The 20,669-nt window shown below is 37.8% G+C and overlaps 1 protein-coding gene across 5 annotated transcripts in view; it reads left to right on the top strand.

Moving 5' to 3' along the window:
- Positions 1 to 20,194, top strand: part of myo3a (myosin IIIA) — a 76,342-nt gene extending 56,148 nt beyond the window's left edge. For all 5 annotated transcript variants that reach the window (XM_047348926.1, XM_047348922.1, XM_047348924.1 and 2 more), the window contains 12 exons: positions 1,523 to 1,603; positions 2,019 to 2,224; positions 2,314 to 2,425; positions 2,889 to 3,051; positions 3,133 to 3,219; positions 3,300 to 3,423; positions 4,579 to 5,749; positions 7,242 to 7,383; positions 13,023 to 13,114; positions 15,115 to 15,155; positions 16,875 to 17,177; positions 19,119 to 20,194. In XM_047348926.1, the coding sequence (XP_047204882.1) occupies positions 1,523 to 1,603; positions 2,019 to 2,224; positions 2,314 to 2,425; positions 2,889 to 3,051; positions 3,133 to 3,219; positions 3,300 to 3,423; positions 4,579 to 5,749; positions 7,242 to 7,383; positions 13,023 to 13,114; positions 15,115 to 15,155; positions 16,875 to 17,177; positions 19,119 to 19,233 (2,637 nt within the window). In that variant the 3' untranslated portion in view covers positions 19,234 to 20,194. The remainder of the gene's footprint in view (positions 1 to 1,522; positions 1,604 to 2,018; positions 2,225 to 2,313; positions 2,426 to 2,888; positions 3,052 to 3,132; positions 3,220 to 3,299; positions 3,424 to 4,578; positions 5,750 to 7,241; positions 7,384 to 13,022; positions 13,115 to 15,114; positions 15,156 to 16,874; positions 17,178 to 19,118) is intronic.
- Positions 20,195 to 20,669: the final 475 nt, after the last annotated feature.

The raw sequence follows: 20,669 nt of genomic DNA, 5'->3' as shown, positions 1-20,669 counted from the left end.
TTAATGCTTGGTAAAAATCTCTTTAGCCAGTAGGAAAGCATTTTATCTTCTCCTAGAACGTTTTACATGAACGTAAGGAGGGAGCTTTGATCATTCCTTCTTACGCGCGAAGACACTCTCTCAGGACTGTCCAGATAACCCTTGGTCTCATCCTATGGTTTCTTTTCTTCAGCTCAGTCCAAAGGTTTTCTACAGCATTTGAATCTGAGCTAGTCATGGAAGCAGGTGGATTTTTGTCTAATGAAGAATTTCTGTGTTTTGGATCCTAATCCCACTGATCCAGTGACAACCGATTTTCAGTCCTATATTGCAAAGGTCACAAGCTTTTTATTTAAATAAATGCCCTGGTATTTCAGAGAGTTCGTGATGTCATGCTTTCTTGCAAGGTTCCCAGCACCGTTGAAAGAGAAGCAGGCCCACAGCATCACAGCTTCTCCACCATATTTTAGAAAGAGCATTAGGGGCTTTTCCCTGTATTCATCCCTCGCTTTGTTTCATCTACACTTTGTCCTAGTTTTTGTTTAGCAAAGTCCACATGTCTACATTTGTATGGTAAAACTGAGATGTATTTTTCCTTGCATTCCCTAAAAACAATAACTTGACATGTAGCATCTCATGGTTGTTATGGAGACCACAGACGCCACCTTTTGCCTCACATTTATCCATCCATCCATCCATCCATTTACTATACCCACCTAATCCCTCCAGTTCATGGGGGGCTGTTGCCTACTTCCAGATCACCAGTCCATCAAGGTGTCACAGTTCCAGTTGTTTTAAACTTTTTATTATCGCCCTCGCTGTAGATATCTGTGTAGCTATTTTCTTGTTGACGATTCAAAATGTATGAAGATCAACCCACCTCTGCCTCTTCTCAGTGGCATATCCTCGTCTCGTTCCCATTTTGAAGAGTGTCTAAAAGAAATAGGTCTCTATGCAATATCATGGATTACTAATTAAAAGATGCCTGATGCTCTGATCAACAGAAAAAAGTAAAGCCTTAATTCAGTTACTTTAATTAGGATTTTTTACCCCATATTATATTAGCACCTCTGCTTTTGTTAAAACGATAATTTCTTTAATTGGATATTTCCCCACCCTCACTGAAATTAAAGATTGGATTTTTCTAAATTTCTCAGTATGTGATTATGCTACTGCAGATTAAGATACATTTATTTTAAGGCCTTTTACACATCTTTATCGGGGGGCCAATATGTATGGAGAATTCTAATAGCAAAAACTGAAGTGCAGACCTAGGAAAATGTCATATGGGGGAGCAACAGATTAAAGTCTGGCAGCTTCTTGCATGCATGTTTTCTCCACCACTTGCAACATGCTGTGGGAGGAAAAAAGGTAAGTTTTTACCAACATTTACTTATGGCCTATTCATCAAAGGAACCACAAATGTCACACTGAAGACAAAGATGAAAAGGGAGATAACGCAGCTTTTTAAAGGTTGGAAAACACTACAGGAAGTCTAATTACAGGATACACATGGTACTTTTTGGTTGTTTTTGTTTTTCAGCCAACAGAACCTGGCGACACCCCATACCATCCCAGAGAAACCACCAACATGAAGACACAGACTGTGGCCTCATACTTCAGAGTAAGAAATTACTCCACCTTCAAACAGTTGTTTTTATGCAGCATTGAACAAATGTTGACCTTCCTTTTTCTGTCAATGCAGAGATGCGGTGTGTTCAGCGTACCTCAAATCATACCTTATTTCTACCTTATTACCAACAAAAAAAAAGATTAATTCTTTTGTAGGACATGCACTTTTTGCAACACTTAAATGCAACACTTTTCAATTTATAATCAAGTAAATATTTAAAAAGGCTTAGAATAAAACAAGCAGTAAAATTTCACATTTATTCGGACATTTATATGTTGGGAAAAAAATGTCATGTTCAGAAATACTTTTTCTTACTGGTCACTGGTGCCTCAGTCAGTCAGATGCCAGTAACCTCCTTTTCTCCTGCCCGTTTTTGCTTTCAATAAACCTCTTCATGTCGTCACAGTACTCTCTGATGGACCTCCTGTCCAAGATGGTGGCAGGGCAGCCTCACTTTGTGCGCTGCATCAAACCCAACAACGACCGCCATGCCAACAAATTTGACCGGGAGAAGGTTCTGGTTCAGCTGCGATACACCGGCGTCCTGGAAACCGCCAAGATCAGACGGCAAGGCTACTCCCATCGCATCCTGTTTGCTAATTTCATGAAGAGGTCAGATTTTCACAGAAGAACCTTGTGAACTCAGCAGAAACTTAACATTTTTTATGTGAACAGTTGTATGAATGCAATGATTCTTACAGGTACTACATCTTGGCTTTTCATGCTCACGAGGAGCCGGCTGTGACTCCAGAGATGTGCGCTGCCATACTGGAGAAGGCCAAACTGGAAAACTGGGCAATGGGGAAGACCAAGGTGCACAGAGATTGTCTTTAAACAGATTATAGATTCAGATGCTAAACTAGATCTAAAGGTTCTATTATGTTTGACCTAATCTGTTGTACAGTAATACTTATACTGATCATTGTGACCTCTGTGCACTTCTTTTGTCTAATATTTTAAATTTATAAAACCCTAAATATAACCTCCTGAAACAGATCTAGGACTGTGTCTTGGCAGAATAAAACCTATTTTACCATATAAAGTGGCAAGCAAAGTGCAAAGTGAATGCATAACTTAAAGGGATATTTCAGAATGGGTACCGTTCTGTGGTGGTGTTATTAGCAGTTGCAGAACAATAAACTGCAGTCTGAACAATCTCAGCTTGAAAATTAGAACAGAACCCCACATCAAAATATCCTGAACTATTCCATTAACCTCCAGCTGTCAAAGTAAGTCTGAATAACACATGCCGTTCCTCCCATGTTGTGCTTCTCAGGTGTTCTTGAAGTACTACCATGTCGAACATCTGAATCTGATGGTGCAGCAGGCCACACACAGGATAGTCCTGCTTCAGGCTTGCATCCGAGGCTGGCTGGGAGCCAAACGGTACCAGAGGATGCTCAGAGAGCGAGAACAAAGTGCTCTGGTGCTGCAGTCAGGTAGGTCAACTCTACTCTGAGGTTCTTTAAATTTAGTTAAACTTAGATTAAGTTTGTACTGATTGATGCTTTCATCTGCAGCTTACAGAGGTCACAAAGTTCGGAAGAAGGTAGCCGACGATAAAAGCAAAGCAAAGTTTGACGCCTTCATAATCCAGTTTCAGGCTGGTAAGAAGATGATGGAGACAAAACCTAGGATCTATGTGTGTGAAAATGGTTATTTTACTTTTGTTAATTGCTTGCTTCAGTTTGTAGGGGATATCTTGCAAGAAAGACGTACAAGGAGTTGGTAGATGAGAAGAACAAAGCAGCAACCAAGATCCAGGCTCGTTACAGAGGTCACAAGGAGCGGAAAAGCTTCCAACGAAAACGGTAGAAGAGACAGGAAATTTTAATATTTGTCCCCTTGCTAAAGTATTTGCACCCCATTGATCTTCTTTACATTTTGAGTCATTAAAACCTAAACCTTCAATGTATTTTATTGGGATATTATGTGATGGATCCACACAAACATGTATTGTAAAGCAGAAGGAAATGGTTCCCATTTTTTATTTAAATACAATTCTCTACAAACAATTGGCTCAAAGCTACCTATTAGCAATAATTTAATCTCAGGTTCAGGTGTTCTCTGAAGGCCTCAGAAGTTTGTTTAGTGAACAAAGAGCCAAACATGCCCATCCACTTAAACAGCATTAATCTGAGAAGCAGCCAAGAGGGATTCTGTAACTCTGGAGAAGCTGCAGAGATCCACACCTCAGGCGGTTGAAGTTGTTAAAAGGAAAACTATTAGCTTTTCACTTTACTAATCGGGCCTTTTTGGAAAAATGGCAGGAATGGTAAATTGTTAAAGAAAGACATAGGAAGTCCCCAATGCCACTGGCCACAGACCACGTTGGGAACAACTCAAAAATGTGAAAACTATGACACATCCTCACAATGAAACATGGTGATGGCAGCGTTATGCTGTGGGACAGGAAAACGGGTCAGAGTGGTTGGGAAAATGAATGTGGTTAAATTCAGAGCAATCCTGAAAGCAAACCTTTTAGAGGCTGTGAAAGACGTGGGACAGGGGCTGAGGTTTGGCTTCCAGCAGGTCTGTGACCCTAAACAGCTCAAAGCATATCTATGTGTTCGGAGGGCAGAGTCAAAGTCCAAATTCAAATCTAATTGCACATCTGTGGCTATTGAAATTTGCTGTTCACAGGTGCTCTCCATCCAATCTGACTGGGCTTGAGCTTTATTGCATCAAAGAGAAATTTTAATTTTGACTCAAAGGAGGCAGACTACAAATCTATGCCACAGTGTCTACATTTTTAGACGTAAAAAAATTGGTAAATAATTTTCCTTAAACTTCACAAATATATATCATATTGGTCTATCACATCGAATCTCAATAATATAAACTGCAGTTTGTGGTCATTACATTACAAACGTTGAACGTCGGTGCGAATACCTTTTCAAGATATTGTAGCACAACAAAAAAATCTATTTCATGCTTTGTGACAAAGCCAGAAATTTTGTTTGTAGAGAAGCCAAAGAGAAAGCGAAGAAGGCTCTTAAAGAAGAGGAGGAACAGGTGCCTGCTGATGAAACAGGCTCTAATATAGTCAACAATGAAGAGGAAGAAGCAAAAGCTGCTGTGGTTCTTCAGAGCAACTACCGGGGTTTCAAAGAGAGAAAAAAAAACAAGGAGAGAAAAAAGACAATGGCCTGTTCAGAGCTGGAGATACCAAATGAGGCAGAGGCACACGAAAATGAGGCAAAAGACCCTGAAGACAAAGAGAAGAACATAGCTAATAATCAGGAGGAGAACAATGAAGAAGAGGATGAGAACACCTTCGAGGCTGAGGAGAATGATGACAGTGATAACACTCAGGTACCAGAAGACGAGGAGAACACAGAAGTGGGTGATGAACCTGTGATTCAGGATGCAGATGCTGGAAATCTAAGTGGACAGGAAAGGGCTCCAGGAGATGAAGCTGTCAATCTAGAAGAGGAAACCAAAGCAGCCACTGTTATCCAGAGTAATTTCAGAGGCCATAAAGAGAGGAAGAGGTTGCAGGAGGAAGGTAAAGTCCCAGCTAAAAAACAGAGAGGAAGCAGCCAAAAGAAGGAGGAGGAAGCAAAACCAACAGAAGCTCAAGCTGAAGCAGATGTTTCTTCGAACTATGCCAGGCTAGAAGACCCAGATGAGACTAAGGCAGCTGTTGTGATTCAAAGCAACTTCCGTGGTCACAAGGAACGAAAACGACTAGAGGAGGAAGGAAAGATTCCCAAGAGAAAAAAGGAGGAACCTAGAAAAGGGGAGGATGGTGCTCAGACCGAGGAACCTGTTCCTGATAACCAAGAGGACATTTTACCTGTGAGCCCAGAGGAACCGGATGAGGAAAAAGCAGCAACAGTCCTGCAGAGTAATTTCAGAGGACATCGGGACCGAAAGAAGCTGAAAGCTGAGAAAGAAGCACAACACAAAGCCAAAGAGCAAAGTTCTATTTCTGACAACACGGCGCTGGATGTTACCGATGTGGTAATTGAGCGCAAAGAGGAGGATGATCTTGAAAAAGAAAGACAGGAGGAAGAAAATGCTGCTGTCAAGATCCAGAGCAACTTCAGAGGCTACAAGGACAGGAAGAACCTGAAGGCCAACAAGGAAGCATCAAAGAATGAAGCCGAGCAGCTGGAGAGCTTCTCCAAAGAGGTACAGTGGCAGCCAGAACCCATACTAACATTTGCTTAAATATTATGTGGACAGATTCTCAAGGTGTAGTTGTGGAGGTTTTGGGACCTTCATGATCTTGCTTTGCTTTTTGCCAATGATGTGGTTTTGTTGGCAATTTTAGTCACCTCCAATATGCAATGAATCTGCCAGGATACGACTCAGGTCTTTAAGTTCAAAGCCATGATTCTCAACCAGATAATGGTAGACTGCTCCCTCCAAGTGGGGGATCAGTATCTATGTTAATCTATGTAGTTCATGTATCTTGAGGTCTTGCTCTCAGGTGGTGGTAGGATGGAGCAGATGATAGATAGATTGATTTGGGCCTTATTTGCTGCTCCAGTCTGTCATTGTGGAAAAAGCTGAGTTAAAAGTCAAAGGTCCTATTTTACTGGTCTGTCTATGTTCCAGCTCTCTCCTATGGCCATGAGATATGGATCATAACTAAATAAACATGATTGTAGATGGATACAAGAGGTGAAAGTTAGCTTCCTATGTAAGGATGGCTGGACTCAACCTTAGACATAGATTTCCTTTAAAAGGAGTCAGTTGAGGTGGTTCAGGTATCAGATCCAGTTGCCTGTTGCAGTCCTCCCTTTAAAGGTATTCTCCCACTGGAAGGACACCCTACAGACTGAACTGGAGAGGGTTGCTAGGAGGAGAGATGTATGGATTTTCTTACTGGACCTGTTAACCCTCGTGATCCAATCTTTGATCAGTAGAAGACAATGGGTGGAGGGTTTCCTACAAAGAACCACAGATCTTATGCATAGTCCAACAATTTTTGGCCATCCACCAGGCGTGATGCACTATTTCTCACTGGCAACCAAACAAGCCTCACAGCATGATGCTGCCACCACCATGCTTGATGGTTTGAAAGCCTCTTTTTGACTTTTTCAAAGATTTTTCTTTTCAATCTCGCTAAATAGCTCAAATGTTGTCTCATATGACCATAATACTGTTCTCTGGGTGGCATTAGGTTTGTCCATGTGGCAAACTGCAAGTTGAGTTGGTGTCAATTTAGGAGCAGGGCCTTTTTTGTTCTGGTTGGTGCCCTCTCAGTCTATGATGAACTTGGCATCCTTACCAATGTTCTTTCATTTGAGCATGACAGTTTGGGTCTTCTTCCAAATCTTGGCAAAATGGTGACATTAATAATTCGTACTTACAAACAATTGGTTTCCTGGCTCGCCCTCTTTTAATCCATGGTAATGTAAAGCTGGCTTCAATGTGAATAGTGACACTGGTTTTGTAGTAGATTTTCAGTTAATAGCAGGCTTAAGCCTTGGTGGTTCCTAATTAATGATTAAAAGCCTAAAATGAATATGACATTTAAGTCAGTGATTAGTGTATTTAAACTTTTGACCAGAACTATATTAGCTATAAACATATTTTCCTTCCAACAGCCCTGTTTGCTGAAAGGAAACAACCTATTTCTTATTCTAGTCATATCTTCATATAATCTCTCCAACAGATCACAAAGACTTCCCAGGACTTTGCGGCCCTGCAGCAGAAGCTGAACGAGATCATCCAGGCCCATCAATCAAATCCTGAAAACAATGGCATGTTTGTGAGAGGAAAACCAATCAATGGCTACGCCCCACAGATTCAGTCAGGTAAGATAAGTGAGATTGGCTGAGTGAAAAACAGATTATCAAGCAATAGATATCATTCATATTCCCAGCAGACATTGACCTGAGGTTAATGTGAACTTTAGGCTTTGTTTTTGACGGTTTAATGCATCAGATAATTAATACTATCAGTTAAGAGAGAGATAATTCAATTCTTTGCAGTGTACACATTTTTCAGCCTGCACCAAATAGATATGACTCCAGGCAATAATGACTCCTAATACAATCACCTTAAGAGTCCCCAAACACAAAGTCACTAACTATAAATGTCTTCTGAGACAGGAGGAGATGCTCATGATGATTTCATCAAGTCCCCGTTTTCTTTTTTCCCCCGCTGTCATGTAACTTCATCAGATCAGGAAAACTGAGAAAGTCAAGTGCCAAAACAGGAAGCACCTCACCACTCGATGTGTCATCAGAAGTGAAATTTGATTTGAACAGATGATAGCTGTAATTGGTTTGAGGGTGGTAAGTGAGAGAAGCAGAAAATGGAAAGTCAAGAAACCAGAAAACCGGCACCTCAAATTTGACAGTCATAATACGTTCAGGTGTCTAATGGAAATAATGGAATATTATTGTAATTAAAAAGTATGTGTTGCAATTACTTCATCATTTGCTTTTTATTCTTTTTGATTTATGTAGGTATGATTTCACCCTTGTATACTATGTCTAAATCTCAACAAGGTCTTTGCACTTTAAATACATTAGAGTATTTTCACTACTTATAATTAAGTCTTACAAGTGTAACTTTCCCACTCTATTAACTCCCTTGGCACCTTAGAGCTGTAACAACACCATGTTCACTTTAAGTGCCTGATGCTGCGTCAGTATTATCAAAGCTCTCACCAATACAGGAAAAAAGCCCCCATGGGTTGATTACCGTAATAACCTAAGGGTTATAATTGTTTTACATTTAATGAGTAAAAGCATCTTCATTGCTGCAGGAAAACAGGGTTGCAAAGGGTAATGTAGGAAAAAAACTGAATATGATTACAGACTACTGTGCATCTTGTCTACCTACTACACTAAAGAATATGTCATATTTGAGTAGTTTTCCAACAAAATTTCCTGCTAGTAAAATGCACTTAATAAAATTATTTTCATTGAATGGTTAAAGTATTGTACACAGAGCCTGCAAATTAGATCAAAATGAAATTTTTACTTTTAGTGGTCAAAACTGTTGCCAGATAAAATCAAATATATCAAATGTTCTTTCTTGGAAAAAACTGCTAGGAAAACCAGTGAAATTCACGGCATTTTATGCATTGTTTTTTTATTTGCCTAATCTTTCATTGATTGAAGTATGTCTTTCTGTTTCTTGCTGGGTAATGACTTTAGTTTTAAATGTAACTTTTCAGAGGAAGCATATTTTGTTCTTCAATTAAATCCAAACTGGAAAAATACTAAAATTAAAAACAACAAGATGGAAAACATTTACAACCCTTTCAAATGCCTGTGACACATTTTTCCCACAAATACGGAAACTGAAAGAAAACACCTTAATATTGAAGAAATTGGGTAGTAATTGACATGATATTACGATTAAAGATGTGACACCGTGACACAAAATAAGCATATTTTGATGTTAAAGTTTGCAAGTGCAAAGTCGACGTCAAAGGGGAAGTCTCCAGTCATTCATTGTGTGAGGGTCAATGATAACAGTTCAGGTAGAAGCCAAGTTGCATTAAAAACTGCGTTTATATGGTGAAACGGTGCATTGTTGTAAGTCTGCACTATTTTCCTGAAGTGAAGAGGATCAGAGCTGCCTGGATCAGAGCTGGAAAACTAATGAGCCAGTTGTGATTGGATGACTTCTCTGCAAACTGCTTTGAACAAGAAACCTCTGATGCTCCATGCTCCAGCATCCAGCAAACATAGACTCTGGTCAAATTGGATGGCCGTCACAGCACTTGTGCTCTGCCATCTGATCACAGCTGACTTTCTTCTCCTGACTCTGCCGCATCTCTCTGTGATAGTGACAGAAATATATCTAAAGAAACATCAGATTTTTCGCTACTGTCTCTGTTGTCAGCCATTGTAGCATCATTCAGTCCCATGTGACATCATAAAAGAGGGCCAAGGAGTAGTCTGGAAGTGCCTTTTAGTGAAATTGATGACCATATTTCAACAACTGTTCATTTTAGTGGCATGAATTTACTTTTTATTTTATCAGTGTTTCCTTTCCATAAATGTAATTGGATTTATCATAAAAATTTGATGTCACGGGTACTTTAACCAGTAGGTGATTAGCTTAGCTGCTTTACCAAACAAAGAACTAGTCTGGTTCTGGTAAAAGTCCACAAATCACAAAGTTTGCATTCTGAACATCTCATATAACACAAGTGAAGTTTGTCACGTTTTTGCATTTTTTATTTTTTGTATCAGCATTAATTTTGACTTTGTGTTGTTTGAACATTTATGCTAGGCTAAGCTAACAGACTGCTTGCTTCAGAGACATGTTATGAAGATAGAGTGGTCTTGTTTTAACAGAAGAACATTTGGCTAACCAAATATTATTGTATTTTGTATTTAAACTGAGTTTTAGTTTGTTCTTCAGATAGGTTGAATCAAACCTGAACATGAACAATGTTTATATTTTAGCACTATAGATGGCTTCTAATAGCTTGTAGATGATTAGCTTTGCTGCTAATGTTACACAAAATCACAAGAATGTCACCTTAAATGTTATGTCACACAAATGAACTTTGAAAACATATTTTTTTACTTTTTATTACTATCACACAGCTTATTTTATCCCGATTTTCTTTTGAGTAGTGATGCTAGGCTAAGCTAATGTGCTATTACTTTGGCTTCGTATTATTGGAACTTCAGATTGAACACCTTCAAATATTAGAGCCATTTTTGGCTAACCTTAAATCAAATAAATTGCTAGGATTTATATATGTATATATACATATATATATAATTTAGCAATATAGAAAGCTTCTTAGCTACTAAGTATTGAACTTAGCCAACAACTTTGCCAAAAATTACTAACCTGCTCCTGAAAAAAATCACAAAAATGCAACACGTGAACTTTAAAATGACAATTTTATAGATTTTGTTACTATCACACACAAGGATTATTTTGTAATGTTTTATTCCGAGTATGCTAGGGTAAGCTAACATGCTTGGTGACACAATAAGCTGAACCAGAATCATTAGCACCACACACAATGAAAGCAGAGGAATGTTGGCCACACTGTTCTTCATAGAAAAGGTCAACAAAAGTTAATCATGTTTTGTGAGCCAACAATTATGGCAGAAATTAATATGACAGTGTTTAAAATTAGCGTTACTCGTCGGTGTGAAAGAGAATGACCTTTTACAGGAGTTGTTTAATAACATTAGACACTTTTCATCTTCTTTACCTTGGAGCCTCTGCACATGATGAATTGTTTTTCTGGCCAATTTGTGCATTAATAATAAGCAGCAAGCAAAGGTCAGTCTAATATGTTTATAATTGCAATAACATAGATGAGTGATATTGTCTAGCGGAGCACTGAAGAAAATTCTGACAAATTGCAGCTTGGGTAGTTGTCAGGCATCTTGTGACAAGCACACACAGCATGGATGGTAAGTAATTTATGGGATGCTTCGTTTCAAGACTTATTTCACATATATTTATGAAAACCTGACAACACAGAAATGCTTTCATGGATGCTCATCAAATACAGTAAATTTCAAATGTCAGCTGGTTTGCTGTATTAAAGTGGCTCCAAAACGATTAGATCATGATAAACACCCTTATTGGCTCAAATAATACAGAATTGTGATCTGATACTTAATGGTCAATATTTAATGCATGTCCAAGAAATTTCAGTTTTAGATTAAATCTACATAATGTTTTATGTAGCAATTTTGCAGTGTGTTTCTGTACATATGTAAAATAAATCCCTTAAGGCTCTAACGATAAAGTAGAATGTAACTGAAAAGTTAATTTATGTAACTGATTGAGATGAAAGTGAAATTTATGATACACGGTATTATACATTTCAAGTGTATATTTCTGTTAATTTTGATGATTACTGCTTACAGTTAATGAAAACCCCAAATTTAGAACATCACATTACATGAAACCAATTAATAAAAGAAAACAATTGTTACAGAAATAAAATGTTATGGCCTAAAAATCATGAGCAAGACTGCTGACCCAGCAAATGTCCAGCAGGCAGTCACTGACACCCTCCACAGAGAAGGTAAACCATTCATTGAAGGTCATTGCTGAAGAAACTGGCTGTTCCTAATGTGTTGTAGGCCAACATATAAATGTAAAGTTTAGTGGAAGGAAAATGTGTGGCAGAAAATGGTCCACAAGCAGTGGGGATGACTGCAACCTTGAGAAGATTGTGAAGCAAAGCCTATTCAAGATTTTGGGGATTCACAAGATGTGGACTGCAGCTGAAACTGTTGCTTCGAGAACCATCACACACACGCGTATCCAGGATAGGCTACTGTCAAATTCCTTTTATTAAGCCACACCTAAACCAGAGACAACCACAGGAGCGTCTTACCAGGGCAAAAGTATGCTCAGTGGCCCAAAGTCCTCTTCACATTTTGCATTTCATTAGGAAATCAAGGTCCCAGAATCTAGAGGAAGAGTAGAGAGACACAAAATCCAAGTTGCTTGAGGTTCAGTGTGAAGTTTCGAGAGACAGTGATGGTTTAGGGAGCCAAGTCATCTGCTGGTGTTGGTCCACTGTGTTTTATCATGTCCAAAGTCATAGCACGCACCTATCAGGAAATTTTAGAGCCTCCATGTTCTACTGCATTGATGCAGTACATTATGCAAAAAGAGCTCCAACCATGTATTTTATAGTACATGGACATACTTCAATAGGTGCACATTTCTCGGTTAAAAGTTTTTCTTTACTGGTTTTATTTAATATAAACATTTTCAGACAAACTTAATTTTTAGTATGCATTAGCAGTAAGCCAGAATTATCAAAATTAACAGAATTAAAGGTTTGAAAATATTTACCACTATGTGTAAACATTATAAACAATACATGAGTTTCACGTTTTGAACCAAATTCCTGAAATAAAATAACGTTTTGATAATAGTCTAAATTATTGAGATCCACCTCTATGTGCTTTTTTTTACCTGTATGTCTTACGTAAGCTGTGCTATTTTTCATAGAACAACTTTACTCGTTCACGTGTGCACGTTACGTTACTGTTTGAATGTTGGGCTTTCTGCATTGAGCATATTTAAATCAATATATCTACAAATGTTATCCTCATTTTGGTTTTCAGCAACTAATATTAACAAAGTAGTTCTAAGTTGTAAATTGCTTTTTTCACACTGTAAGGAACGCTTTTCGCCTGAGAAATTAATGTTTATGCATTTTTAGAATGGATTTGTGTTAAACATTTCTATTTTGTATGCAGAAAAAATCCACAGCTGGATAATTTCACATGACAACAAAGCTTAATTTAGAGTTATAAACTTTGCAGTCATAACTGATAATGCATCGATTAGCCTAAACTCTGATGACACTAACTGGACCCCACAAACGGGGAGAGCCATTTTGTTTTTCTCTTTTGTTACATTTCAGCTGTCTGAAGCTCCAACCGGCAGAACTGCCACATGACGTGTTTTAAATGCCTTTGTTACTTTTCAGCCGAGAAGAGATTTTCGAGAACCCCCCGCAGAACGCAACAACCAAAGACCCTGAACACACCAGAGGACTCCACTTATTACACGCTCATTCATGTGAGTAGCAGAAAAGATAGTGATTGATTCAGGATACTTTTGATGGCAAACTTTTGAAACTGTAATTGCCTTCCCAGTTGCTGGTTTTTACAATGCACCGTTGATTGGCTTGTTTTTTTCATCGTGCTGGTGGGGTGTTTACTGCTAATGCTCCCAAATTGTCTTAAAAAAAAGTTTTCTGTTATTTGAACATTTTCTGAAGTGGTTTGTCTTTTATATTCAAGTATTTGATTTTGTTTTTCTGTCCTGTATTTGTAACTTTTAATTGTTTAAGTGCTCAGCAGTGTGACAATTTGATAGTTTCAAAGTATGAATTCATTAAATAACATTAATCTACAAAAACAAACAAAAAACCTAAATACATCTTCATCCTACTTTGTAATTACAATCAAACTAGTTTGAAAAGAACTTACTGGAGATCCTATTAAGGTACTCACATACATAAGTAGTATTAACACGTTATAGATTTAGTTAATAATAATAAATGCTTTTGTCATTGATAACACTGTTAATGTCACATTTTTCTGACATTTCCTTAGAAATTATGAACTTCTGATATAAACATGGTGGCATATAGCAAGAGCCTATTTAATCTCGGCACCCCTGTCAGTTAAGGCGGTTGTGATTTAATCTTAGCAGCTTGCCTCTTTGTTTCGGTGTCTTGTAAAAATGTTTGACCTTGGCTTGATGGTTGAAATGTTTGTTAACTCAAACTAGTTATTATTGCCAGGTCTAGGTTGCAACCAGGTGCTTGATTTGAGGCCTGTCTTGTGTAGCCGTAAAACATTTGTGAGCTTCTGAAGGCGGGCTCCGAAGTCTCGCTTAGGGAAATCTTTGGCTTGTTTAGTTTGATCAGAGACTGAAAGCTTTTTGTATTCGCTACTTTGGTTAATAATACTTTTGTAAATTTAGTTTTGGTAAACTTTATTTTACTGGAGACCCTATTTGTTTTAATCTGATTATTGTTTTTATTTATCTTTGTTAACTGAAACTGATGGTAGTTTAAACCAGTTCTTGTACCCTCCTTTTGTTCTCCTTTTGTCAAAACCTGAAAAGACAAAACAATAAATCACATTTTATAAAAAAAAGAAAGAAAAACACCTACATCTGGTTTAATGTTACTTCAGCTTTTTTCCTGGCTGAGTTGGGTCATAACACCATGGCAAAGAAACAAAGATAATACATAGTTATTCACGCCATCCAGGAAACCAACCAACTTTAATTCACCTACTACTGTTAGAGGCTTAGCCGTTTTCATAAAAACAAGTCCTCTTGCTGGTTGTAATGCACTTTTAAGCTTTATTGCACGAGAAAGTTAAAACATTGTGATGATGTATCATGTTTGATGCTCAAACTTGTTACAAAGTGGTCCAGTTCTCAGAAAGACAGTCCAAACTTGATCCGGGCTGGTGTTAATGCTGCTCACAATAATTTCAGGAGGCAAACCCAAATCCCTGAAGTGTTTTCTGTTGTTGTTGTTGTTATTGAAGAACATGTTCCAACCTTTTCAATTACGCCTCAAATAAAAATTGTGGATAATCAGAAGGGTCTCCAGGATTTCTCCTGTTAGAGTCAGGAAGGCCTGAAAAGTGTCATAAATGAGGCTTTAGGACTATCTTTTGTACTCATGTCAATGCTTGAGCTATTATTGGAGATTCGGCTGTTACAGACTATTTCATTAGAAATGTATTTATTAATTTATTCATTAAATAATTTATTCAGTGTTTCATGGATTTTTTTAAAGTTTGTTGTTATTATTATTTTAAATAATTTTTCTATTTATGTTTTATTCATTTTGTTAAATGTTTGTCATTTTCTAAAATTTAATGTTTAATTGGTTAATAATTATTGTTTATTTCACATTTGTCCTTTATTTATTCATTTATTTATTTATAATTTACAGTTTGTTTTTCTTTACTTTTTATATTAGTTTTTTTTTTTCATTTATTTTTCATTCATTTAAACCAGAAAAATAGTTTTTCTCTTTTTTTCCCACACAGAGATCTCTCCAGGGTGATAAACGGAAGCCCAGAAAACAGGAGTAAGTATTTTCTTCTTGCTTCAAATTTCTTGTACAGCTAAAGCCCAGCTAAATTATGATCACAACACACATCATCTCTTAACTTGACTCTTTCAAGTAAGCTATGCTGGTAATTATCAGACCTGATTGGTGGATGATTTTTTTTACACAGTTTCAGGAATAAGTCAAAGAACTTCCTGAAAAGTGTGTGTCCGTGTGTGTATTCATGCATATGTATGTTCTGCACAAACCTCAAGGTGAGTTTACCGCCCAGAGCGAGGGGGTGAAGATAGACAGATAGGGATGGCTGAACAAGCAAGAGGCCAGGGTGCTTTATCACAACAGCTTGAAGAAGACCAACACACACACACAGACCAACCACGATGTGCACACACCCACACACGACTCAACGACGCACTAAACATCAATGGGAATAATTTGTTGGCAGATAAATAAAGCCAGGAATGGACAGGAGCAGTTTACATGCATCATTAGGAATGAGAAGGTCAGGAGAAACGATGACAACGCCTGATGGCTGACAGCAGAGGAGCACAGGAGATGGGAAAACATTTGCTGATAAGGAGTGAATTGTACTGTGCATAAATAATAGTAAATACGATAGAAGTCAAAAAGAAGGAGAAGCAAGAAGGGAGGCTGTACTACAGGTATATGCCACAGCTGCTTTATATTCTGTCTCTGCAAGATGCAACATGATGGGATGTAGCCTCCTGCAAGATCTTGGAATGTTTCCACCTATTCTAAAACAGGGGGTTGCAAAGGGTTTATGATTTAGCGTCTTCTGAATCTAGTCTCTGGAGATATAGAATGTGGATATAGCTCCTGCTTTGGTTATACAGGGTAGGATAGCTTTTTAAAATGTTAATGGAAACCCTTTCTCCCACATTACCTTTCACAAAATGCTGTGGGGGGACACTGTAATAGGGTTTCTCCAGGTCCACAAACGACTTGTTAAGCAACCCTCAAACATGAAGATCTGGTCCACTATTTTATTGCCAGTAAAAAAGAATACATTGTTACGGAAAGTCCTGGAGTTTTCTAGTTGAGGCCCTAATGGGTCAGGAAGCACTGCTGTGAAGCACCTGGGGCCCAGTTTGTCTGGAGTGAACTGTTAAAACAGTTGGTTGAACCACAATATTTAGGTAAACTTTAAACAACGAACACTTGATGGTGCATGTAGCACATACCAGTCTGTCTCCCCCTGCCCCAACCAAATGTACATTGATAACCTGACATTCGACTTTGCTTCAATATCCTGCAACCTAATATTACAGATTCAGGAGTAAGTTGAGGGGATTTAAGGATCTGATTATGATGCTTCTTTGCACTTCACTTAGTAGTTTTTCCACCCCCACCCTACTGAGAAGACATCCTGAGGCAGATGCAGAACTTGCTGGACGGACTATATACAGTGCATATATATATATATATACCTTCTGGACTGGGAACACCTTGGAACCCCTAAGAGAATCTGGAAAGTGTTCCTAGAGTAAAGATGTCTCGATTTCTTCTTGGACCTGTTATTTCAATAGCCTGATCTTGGATAAGTGGAACACATTAGATGGGTGGATGGGGAAATTGTCAAGCTAGCATCTACTCCCAGCATGGCTCATTCAAGATCAAATATCCACTCTAAGATTGTTTTTAGCATTGGTTTTATGTGTAAATTGATAAAGTCTCAAAATCCAACACCTATACTGTCTTCCTCCATTTGTTCTCCAGTCCAGGGAAGCTGCTTGATGTGGACGACCAGTACTACCACACCCTGTCCACCAGTAGGTCTGTACCCTCCATGACCACAGAGAACACCACACTCAGGGGCATACCTGAGAGAAGACAGTCTGTAGAAAGGAGACAGTCCATGGAGCGAAGACAGTCCATGGACAGGAGACGATCCACAGTCAGGAGTCATCACGGGGACAGACAGCTGTCCACAGTGCAAAGATCGGCAGGTTCTAGTCGACAGATGAGAGAGAGGGCTGTCACTGAACCCGAGCTTCCCAGACCCACAAAGCAAGACAACAGGTATCTTTTCAAGGGTTCTTGGTGTGGAGAGGACCCAAGTATTTTTAAAGTATATCAGGGCGTCTGGCTCAATTAGACCTTTTTTTCCTTAAATATTATAACAGTTTCTTTTTTGAGTTTTTGGATCTATCTCAAATTGATTGGAACTACTATACAAATTCTGCAGAACATTTGTATTTTGATGTGCAAATCATGGATAATTAAGTGGTCATCCTGTATTCTGTTAGGAAAGTTAGGAAAATACCATAAAACACCCTAATTTACTGCAATGGTTCCATACCTTCCTGGTAAAAATACTTAGTCATTTTAATTTTAATCAAAATCTTAGGTTATCGATTTACATTTTTATTTTCAACTTCCACATGTTTTACGGTTGAAACAAAATCCCTAATAAAAGCATTTTCTCAGATAAAACTGTTTCAATATCATAACTAAGGCATTGTCCAGTTTGATATTCATTGTTGTTATTCCTTCCAGCCAGTGTAGCCCTGATTATTGAGTTTCTTTTCTTTCCATGTCTCTCTTTCTTTCCTTGTTTATTTTTTCATGCTAACAAGCACAAATAGTTTTTTTTATTTCATATGGTTTTACTTTCTAGTAAGTTTATAAAATCCTCACATTTTTGGGATCAAAAACAATGACCTCTAATAGTTCTGCATTGACCTGGAGGAAATCGTGACCCATCTGCTAAAGGAGTTTTGAACTCACAGACTTGGCGACATTAGTGGACTATGGTCAGTTGGTGACACAAAAATATAAAGTTGTATGTCATCAGCTTAAGAATTGTGGGAGATGTTTTAGTACTTTTTAATCTGAGCCAGGAAGGCATGTGGATGGTGTCACAGTAGAAGTCACAGTCTGCCAAATACAATTTGAACTGGTTTAACCTACCAGACCATCCTACACACTTTACCAATTTGCCAATCAGGATGGTTTCGAACACCGTTCTTAAAACAGAGTAACGTAGCACTTAGATCCAGTTGGCTTGAGTGCAAAGACTTCCTGTACAACTCTTCTTCTGCTGATTCTGTTGCGGTAGAGTTTCACAATTATGACACCTGCTGTTTAAGACAAGAAATGCAGTTAGAGATACTGTTCTTAAAATCTTTAAATAATATGCTTGAACCAAGGTGTAAATGTAGTCGCTGCTTTCGTGCTGATGTCTATATTGCTAAAACACATTAGCTGCTACAGTCATGCTTGCATGTAGGATTTAAGAAACAAAATGTTTTTTTATTAATGTTTGTGCAGTTTAACATAAGAACGCAAAGTTGCAAGTTTTGTGCCAATTAAGAAGAATCAAATAACTAAAGATACTTTAATTCTATGTTTGTTGCAAACTCCTTAGTTTTCCTACCTTATCAGTACAAATGAAGTACTATTAATTTGGACATTAAGCTGTCCACTATCATTATTTGTGTGCAACTTCTTTTGTCTGATTTAGGAGAGTCAAACAATGTAAGATACTGTAATTGTATGTAGGTTGCAACCTATTAGCATCTGTCACACCGGTATGTCCTGCTGCAGTCACATGAACCTCTTAAAGTCAGTGTGCACATTGTTGCAGCTGGTCATTTATTTATAATGAAAAGACATTTATATATATTTGATTATTTAAGATTTACATCATTGAATTACGTTGTTCACAAATGTGTATTTTTAAAGAAGACTGGAGGTTTACTGAATAGGTGCTGAAAGCACATATTTATGGACAGAACTGTGCCTGGTGTTGTCTTAGATAGACCATGTCGATGATTAATGGCCAAAGATGATAAACAATATGAAACCCCCTCTCCTGAACACAAATCGCTTGATCTCCTTCTTTTGGTAATTTTCATTTTGTATGTTGCCATCTTCAGAACCATCTCCTGTTTACTTTTTCTTTTTTCCTATCTACACCACCCTATATGTTACTGGTATCACGTCTCTGTTGTGTTACAGGCGCTCCATTCCCAGAATGTCCTCTACAGAAAGCCGAAGCGGAGACAATCCGTACGACTTCAGGCACCTGCTGAGGAAGACGTCGCAGAGACGAAAGCTCATCAAACAGTACTGAACTGAGCAAATCTGACACAGTCTTTGTAACAGACATTCGGCTTATTCTGTGTATTCCAACGCAGATTAAAAACATGGCTTCGGTTTAGCTCTTTAATGGATTCTGCAGAAAACATGTTTCACTGGTTTCTGAGATGCTCTTGTTCAAGAATAGATTGTAAATAAACTTGCATGTAATAAAATCACTGTAAATTTAGATTTATTTATGTTGTCTGTAATGTAGTCGATACTAAATAAACGTTTTGTCTCTCTTTGATCATGGAAAGAGTTGCAGTTGATGCACATTTTCTTAAACTCTTTGCATTTTGATTGATTTTCAAAGATATACCTTTGGAAAATAAGCCTCAGATATGTTGTCAGAAAAGATTTTTGGTGTGATGTCTTGTTTGTTAATTTAAACATGAAGTATTTTAAAATTATTTGTTTCTTTTCAGTCTTATCACATTACTCAAACATAAACTGTCTTATATGAATCCATTTTAACTCTCCATTGCTGTTTTGCATACAGTAACTACATCTCATAAAGGTCCTTTGTTAAAAATGTCAGGTCGATATCAGACAAGCCCCTGTGATTTGCTGTATGATTATTTTACACATTCTGCATTTCTCCCTCTTTCAAACTGTAAACTTTATGTGACATTTCAGAGGAGGAACCCCCCCACAGGGATTGTCAGTAAACCCCCATCTACTGCACAAGCCTACAGGAAATACCCAAAGGAAACACACTGCATTAAAAAGCACTAATTACTAAATAAATCAACAAGCCGGAAAATAATGTTTGTTGTAAGAAAAGACGTACGAGTGGGGGGTATTTTATTTTTTGACATATGCTGCTTGTGGATAAACCCACATGAAACATAGAAACACTGTACCTTATACCAACTATACATTCCCAGGGGTATGAATCATATTGGGCAGTGTATGCTTAATGGTTAAGACAGAGTAAAAATTGTTCAACAAAAGAAAATATTGTCTTTTGTTTACCTTTGAAGCAATAGATCCAAGCCACTCTGTTGACTTCCTGTAGCTGCTAGCTGTGCTGCTGTGCTAACGCTAGCTTAAATAGTAACAAGTGTAGGTTCAGTTTCTCCCCTTTATTTGCATTCTTTTTAAAATGTGCTACTGCTAAAAACATTTCTGCTTTTATAAAATATAGCTCATTTTGCTGCCACTTCATTCTTTTACGTTTTTTTAAATTGTTAACCTAAACTGCTATTTCTACTAGCCACCAAAAGGTTGCAATGTGTGGCTACATCTAGTTTTGATGTTTGCGAGGTAAGCTTCATTGAAACATGACTGAAAAGTTCTGACAGCCGTATTAAATGTTTAAAAAGTAAAACGTGCACTAATAAAAAAACAAGAAGCTGTAAAGTAATTCAAGAACGAGTTCGATTAAATGCTGAGTCACTCGTTGCTATGGAGATTCCCGCTTTTTAT

This window comes from Girardinichthys multiradiatus, chromosome 21, assembly GCF_021462225.1.
Source record: "Girardinichthys multiradiatus isolate DD_20200921_A chromosome 21, DD_fGirMul_XY1, whole genome shotgun sequence".
Taxonomy (NCBI): domain Eukaryota; kingdom Metazoa; phylum Chordata; class Actinopteri; order Cyprinodontiformes; family Goodeidae; genus Girardinichthys; species Girardinichthys multiradiatus.
Note: the sequence above shows the minus strand (reverse complement) of the source record. Positions and strands in the feature narration are given on the sequence as shown.